General features: G+C 43.9%; 1 protein-coding gene across 1 annotated transcript; it reads left to right on the top strand.

The window, feature by feature from the left end:
- The first annotated feature begins 6,697 nt into the window (after positions 1-6,697).
- On the top strand, positions 6,698-7,447 carry LOC147986296 (uncharacterized). The gene is given in 1 exon segment (XM_087541953.1): positions 6,698-7,447. A coding segment is annotated over 1 exon segment (750 nt).
- Positions 7,448-7,758: the final 311 nt, after the last annotated feature.

Raw genomic sequence — 7,758 nt, 5'->3', positions numbered from 1 at the left:
AGCTCCTCGTTGGGTTCGACACTCTTACTTATCAAAAACTGTTGTGATCCCCTATACTTGTGGGTTATCAAGACCTTTTTCTGGTGCCGTTGCCGGGGAGCAATAGCGTGGGGTGAATATTCTCGTGTGTGCTTGTTTGCTTTATCACTAAGTAATTTTTATTTTTTGTTCTTAGTTGTTCTTTATCTTTAGTTATGGATATGGAACACGAAATACCAAAAAAATAGGTGTACTTTCTGCTCATGGAGATGGGGAACCTCCTAAAACCCTCGATGCTGGTTATGTGAAAGATATTATGTACTACTTTAATAATCCTGAGAAAACCCCATTCAATTATGTAATGGGAGTAACGTTGGATCAACGCGAATACTTTAGGGATTATCGCTTCACACAAAAAGGGAAACTATTATGGGATCAAATTCATATATTGAATTGGTATGCTAGGCAACTATGCTTGAGATATGATTATACTTGTTGCTCTAGGATGAAGGCTCCACACCTTCCCTTTTTATGCGAATTTAATGATAATAAAACCTTAGCTTCTTTTGCTAGTGGTATATATGATTACTATGATGTGGAACAAATAGAAGAATTTGTTGCTTTTATGGGTGCTTATGAAACTGAATCTATGTTTAAAGAGTTTGAAGACTTTGATGATTCGGTTTATAGACCTGAAAATTTAGCTATCCTTAAATATTGCTGTGAGAATTATGAATACAATTCCGATATTAATGCACTTATTGAGAAAGTCTCTGCTGTCCAAGAAGAGACTAATATTTTGCAGGAATCTATGGAAGAAGAAGTTGATGAAACTGTGAGCTCATTGGATGAAAAAGATGAGGAGGAGAGCGAAGAACAAAAGGAGGAAGAGCGGATTGATCACCTGTGCCCACCTTCTAATGAGAGTAACTCTTCAACTCACACATTGTTTAATTTCCCTTCGTGTTTACCGAAGGATGAATGCTATGATAATTGCTATGGTTCCGTTGATTCTTTTGAAATACCCCTTTTTGATGATGCTTGCTATGCTTGTGGCCAAGATTCCAATATGAATTATGCTTATGGATATGAAATTGCTATAGTTCCTTATGTTAAACATGAAATTGTTGCCATTGCACCCACGCATGATAGTCCTATTATCTTTTTGAATTCTCCCAACTACACTATATCGGAGAAGTTTGCACTTATTAAGGATTATATTGATGGATTGCCTTTTACCGTTACACATGATGATTTTGATGAATATAATATGCATGTGCTTGCTGCTCCTACTTGCAATTATTATGAGAGAGGAACTATATATCCACCTCTTTATGTTTTAACACGATAAAATTGCAAGAAACTGTGAGAGCTACTTGAACTTTGTTCATGCTCATGGCAACTTTGTGAATCTTGATTACAGAAACTTTTTAACAAAAATAATTATCCCCTTGTACAATTCCATTTTATTATAAAAATAATGTGCAAAGGTTTGCCTTTAGGATGTTTACTTTGCTTGTTGGTTTGTATGGTGCAGGACAGAAACTTTGGCTGTAGTGCGCGATTTTACATTTTTTACTAGAATGTCAAATGGTTCTGATTCTTTTTGCACTGTCTTTCTATACAAATTTTTTATGTTTCCTAATTTTGGCAGAATTTGTAAAGTATCAGAAGTATGGTGAATGTTCAGATTATTACAAACTGTTCTGTTTTAGACAGATTCTGTTTTTGATGCATAGTTTGCTTATTTTGATGAAACTATCAATTTATATCAGTGGATTAAGCCATGAAAAATTTATATTACAGTAGACACAATGCAAAAATAAAATATGAATTGGTTTGCAACAGTACTTAGAGTAGTGATTTGCTTTATTATACTAATGGATCTTACCGAGTTTTCTGTTGAATTTTTGTGTGGATGAAGTGTTCGATGATCGAGAAGGTCTCGATGTGAGAAGAAGGAAGAGAGGCAAGAGCTCAAGCTTGGGGATGCCCGAGGCACCCCAAGTAAATATTCAAGGGGACTCAAGCGTCTAAGCTTGGGGATGCCCCGGAAGGCATCCCCTCTTTCTTCAACAAGTATCGGTATGTTTTCGGATTCGTTTTGTTCATGCGATATGTGCAAATCTTGGAGCGTCTTTTGCATTTAGTTTTTATTTTTCTTTTATGCACCATGCTGGTATGAGATAGTCCTTGGTTGATCTATAGAATGCTCATTGCACTTCACTTATATCTTTTGAGTATGGCTTTATGGAATGCTTCATGTGCTTCACTTATATCATTTGAAGTTTGGATTGCCTATTTCTCTTTACATAGAAAACCGCCAATTGTAGAATGCTCTTTTGCTTCACTTATATTTGTTAGAGCGTGGGCATATCTTTTGTAGAAATAATTAAACTCTCTTGCTCCACTTATATCTATTTAAAGAGATGACAGGAATTGGTCATTTACATGGTTAGTCATAAAATCCTACATAAAACCTGTAGATCACTGAATATGATATGTTTGATTCCTTGCAATTGTTTTGCAATATAAAGATGGTGATATTAGAGTCATGCTAGCGAGTAGTTGTGGATTAGTAGAAATACTTGTGTTGAGGTTTGTGATTCCCGTAGCATGCACGTATGGTGAACCATTATGTAACGAAGTCGGAGCATGATTTATTTATTGATTGTCTTCCTTATGAGTGGCGGTCGGGGACGAGCGATGGTCTTTTCCTACCAATCTATCCCCCTAGGAGCATGCACGTAGTACTTTGTTTCGATAGCTAATAGACTTTTGCAATAAGTATGTGAGTTCTTTATGACTAATGTTGAGTCCATGGATTATACGCACTCTCACCCTTCCACCATTGCTAACCTCTCTAGTATCGTGCAACTTTCGCCGGTACCATAAACCCATCATATACCTTCCTCAAAACAGCCACCATACCTACCTATCATGGCATTTCCATAGCCATTCCAAGATATATTTCCATGCAACTTCCATCATCATCATATACATGACTTGAGCATTCATTGTCATATTGCTTTGCATGATCGTAAGATAGCTAGCATGATGTTTTCATGGCTTGTCCATTTTTTTGATGTCATTGCTACGCTAGATCATTGCACATCCCGGTACACCACCAGAGGCATTCATATAGAGCCATATCTTTGTTCTAGATATCGAGTTGTAATATTGTGTTGTAAGTAAATAAAAGTGTGATGATCATCATTATTAGAGCATTGTCCCAGTGAGGAAAGGATGATGGAGACTATGATTCCCCCAAAAGTCGGGATGAGACTCTGAACGAAAAAAAATAGAAAGGCTAAAAAAAAGAAGGCCCAAAAAATGAGAGAAAAAGAGAGAAGGGACAATGTTAGTATCCTTTTACCACACTTGTGCTTCAAAGTAGCACCATATTCTTCATATAGAGAGTCTCTTGAATTATCACTTTCATATACTAGTGGGAATTTTAATTATAGAACTTGGCTTGTATATTCCAACAATGGGCTTCCTCAAATGCCCTAGGTCTTCATGAGCAAGCAAGTTGGATGCACACCCACTAGTTTCAGTTTGAGCTTTCATATACTTATAGCTCTAGTGCATCCGTTGCATGGCAATCCCTACTCACTCACATTGATATCTATTGATGGGCATCTTCATAGCCCGTTGATACGCCTAGTTGATGTGAGACTATCTTCTCCTTTTTGTCTTCTCCACAACCACCATTCTATTCCACCTATAGTGCTATGTCCATGGCTCACGCTCATGTATTGCGTGAAAGTTGAAAAGGTTTGAGAACGTCAAAAGTATGAAACAATTGCTTGGCTTGTCATCGGGGTTGTGCATGATGTGAATATTTTGTGTGGTGAAGATGGAGCATAGCCAGACTATATGATTTTGTAGGGATAACTTTCTTTGGCCTTGTTAATTTTGAAAAGGCATGATTGCTTTATTAGTTGGCTTGAAGTATTAGTGTTTTTATGTCAAATGGTAGACTATTGCTTTGAATCACTCGTATCTTAATATTCATGCCATGATTAGATATGTGATCAAGATTATGCTAGGTAGCATTCCACATCAAAAATTATCTTCTTTATCATTGCCTACTCGAGGATGAGCAGGAATTAAGCTTGGGGATGTTGATACGTCTCCGTCGTATCTATAATTTTTGATTGTTACATGCCAATATTCTACAACTTTAACATACTTTTGGCAACTTTTTATACTAGTTTTGGGACTAACATATTGATCTAGTACCCAGTGCGAGTTCCTGTTTGTTGCATGTTTCTTGTTTCGCAGAATATCCATATTAAACGTAGTCCAAACGGGATAAAAACTGACGGAGATTTTTTTGGAATATATATGATTTTTGGGAAGAAAATCCACGCAAGACGGTGCCCGAGGGGGCCACGAGGCAGGGGGGCGCGCCCCTGACCCTCGTGGTCACCCGTAAGGCAGTTGGTGCCCTTCTTTTGCCGCAAGAAAGCTAATATCCGGATAGAGATCGTGTTAAAATTTCAGCCCAATCGGAGTTACGGATCTCCGGGAATATAAGAAACGGTGAAAGGGAAGAATCTAAGAACGTAGAAACAGAGAGAGACAGAGAGACAGATCCAATCTCGGAGGGGCTCTCGCCCCTCCCATGCCATGGAGGCCAAGGACCAGAGGGGAAACCCTTCTCCCATCTAGGGAGGAGGTCAAGGAAGAGGAAGACAAAGGGGCCCCCTCTCCCCTTCTCTTCCAGTGGCGCCGGAACGATGCCGTGGCTATCATCATCATCACCGCGATCTACACCAACACCTCCGCCATCTTCACCAACACCCATCACCTTCCCCCCCTCTATCTACAGCGGTCCACTCTCCCGCAACCCGATGTACCCTCTACTTGAACATGGTGCTTTATGCTTCATATTATTATCCAATGATGTGTTGCCATCCTATGATGTCTGAGTAGATTTTCGTTGTCCTATCGGTGGTTGATGAATTGCTATGATTGATTTAATTTGCTTGTGGTTATGTTGTTGTCCTTTGGTGCCCATCATATGAGAGCGCGCATGGATCACACCATAGGGTTAGTTGTATGTTGATAGGACTATGTATTGGAGGGCAAGAGTGACAGAAGCTTCAACCTAGCATAGAAATTGATGCATACGGATTGAAGAGGGACCAATATATCTTAATGCTATGGTTGGGTTTTACCTTAATGAAAGTTAGTAGTTGCGAACGCTTGCTAATAGTTCCAATCATAAGTGCATAGAATTCCAACTCAGGGATGACATGCTAGCAGTGGCCTCTCCCACATAATACTTGCTATCGGTCTAGTAAAGTAGTCAATTGCTTAGGGGCAATTTCACAACTCCTACCACCACTTTTCCACACTCGATATATTTACTTTATTGCTTCTTTACTTACAACAGCCCCTACCTTTTATTTACTTGCTCTTTATTATCTTGCAAACCTATCCAACAACACCTACAAAGTACTTCTAGTTTCATACTTGTTCTAGGTAAAGTGAACATCAAGCGTGCGTAAAGTTGTATCGGTGGTCGATAGAACTTGAGGGAATATTTGTTCTGCCTTTAGCTCCTCGTTGGGTTCGACACTCTTACTTATCGAAAACTGTTGCGACCCCATATACTTGTTGGTTATCATTACCCACGTCCGGGTTGACAGGAATCCCTTAAAAAAGGGAGGCACAATCTCCGCTTGGATAAGACGCGCCAATAAAGCCACGTCTTGGGACGTGGGGCAACGGGCGAGCTAAAACGGCTCGCAAGTAGTAGTCAGGCAGGCATGGTGTCATATTACCAAAAAATGGTCGGTGGGTTGAACTCGTGAAATATTATGTCCTCTGCGGTTGTGTACCAGACCGGATACAATCATCACATCTGAAGATCAACTAGGAGTTTGAAAAGGGGAACCTGCCTTGCAATGCCGAAGACAATCTGCGCGCCAGACTCCTCATCATTTGAAGCCAGGTTCAAGGGCTACTGACGGAGTCCTGGACTAAGGGGTCCTTGGGTGTCCGGCCTGTTATCCATGGGCTGGACTGATGGGCTATGAAGACATGAAGGTCGAAGACTATACTTGTGTCCGGATTGGACTCTCCTTGGCATGGAAGGCAAGCTTGGCAACCGACTGTGAAGATTCCTTCTTATGTAACTGACTCTATGTAAACCCTAGATCCCCCCGGTGTCTATATAAACCGGAGGGATTAGTCCGAAAAGGACATACTCATTACCATAGTCATACAGGTTAGACTTCTAGGGTTTAGCCATTACAATCTCGTGGTAGATCAACTCTTGTAACACTCATATTCATCAAGATCAATCAAGCAAGACGTAGGGTATTACCTCCATAGAGAGGGCCCGAACCTGGGTAAACATCATGTCCCCCGTCTCCTGTTACCATCGATCCTAGACGCACAATTCGGGACCCCCTACCCGAGATCCGCCGGTTTTGACACCGATAGCGGGGCTTGTTGTAATGGAGTGGAGTCAAGTTCATGCTCGGGAAAAAGATTGTTGTTGCCGCGGTGTTCATGCGCCAGAGAAGCTCGCCGTGTCCACCATGTACTCCTTGTTCCTTGTTCTTCTTCTTCTTCTTCATGTTCTTCTCGGTTCAAGCCACACGAGGGAGAGGTGATCAGAGAGAGGGAGTGAGAGCTAGGGCGAGGCTCTAGCGCCAACAATTGGCATCAGAGCGAGGTTCGAAGGTGATCACCCGCGGCCATGGCACTTGTCCTGCACGGCACTGGCGGTGGTGCGCTGTCGTTGTCGGTACCGCAGCTAACGCCGGCGAACTACACCTCCTGGGCGATCAAGGTGGAAGCCATCCTTGATGCCCGTGGGTCATGGGGGGTGATCACTCCGGTGGAGGGCGCGGCGATCAACGCGGGCAAGAGCAAGATGGCGCGGGCGATGTTGCTCGGAGCGCTGTCGGAGGATGTGCTGATGCAGGTGGCAACGAAGCCCATGGCAAGGGAGGTATGGGACTCACTAAAAGTGCATTTCGTCGGTGCTGATCGGGTGAAGGTCGCGCGGCGGGCGACGCTGCGAGGCGAGTTTGATCGTCTTTGGATGGATGACGCTGACGAGCTAGACGTGTACGCCGGCAAGGTCAGCAGCATGGCGGCGAGGTATGCGGTGCACGGGTCCACTCTCGACGAGGCGGTGATGGTGAAGAAGCTGCTCGACACCGTGCCGGGCCGGTTGTACACCGCGGTGGCCGGCATCGAGCAGTTCTGCAACATGGAGGGGATGCTCTTCGAGGAGGCGTTGGGCCATTTGAAGGCCTTCGAGGAGCGGACGCGGCAGCGCGTGTAGGCCGGCGGCGAGCGGGCGGATGGGTAGCTGATGCTCACCACGGCTCAATGGCAGCGGAGTCAGCAGGGTGTAGGCGGCTTCAACGACCACGATGACAGAGCGGCGAGCATAGCATCAGGCGGCGGAGGGAAGCCACGCGGCCACTGCTACCACTAAGGCCAATGCGGGCATTTCCACCATGAGTGCACGAAGCCGAGGAAGCAGGAGGCGGTGGAGCGGGCTCTCCTGGCTGATGTCGACGTCGAAGGGCCAGCACTCCTCTAGGCCGTGGCTTAGGGGGAGTGTGTTGGAATAAGCCACGGCGAGGGGGCTTCAGAACGTGTTCGGGCGTGAGCTGGACACGTCGGGTGCGGTCGGAGCCGCACCAGGACCGTGGCGAGCGTGCGTAGGTGCGTGCGTGTGTGGTATATGGATGCGCATGTGTGTGTGCATTGATGCGCCGTAGTTGTAGGAGGCCGTTGGCGAGC

Source organism: Triticum urartu, chromosome 2A, assembly GCF_056163025.1.
Source record: "Triticum urartu cultivar PI428250 chromosome 2A, HENAU_Tu73, whole genome shotgun sequence".
Taxonomy (NCBI): domain Eukaryota; kingdom Viridiplantae; phylum Streptophyta; class Magnoliopsida; order Poales; family Poaceae; genus Triticum; species Triticum urartu.
The sequence above is the reverse complement of the archived record's forward strand: the minus strand, read 5'-3'. Positions and strand labels throughout refer to the sequence as shown.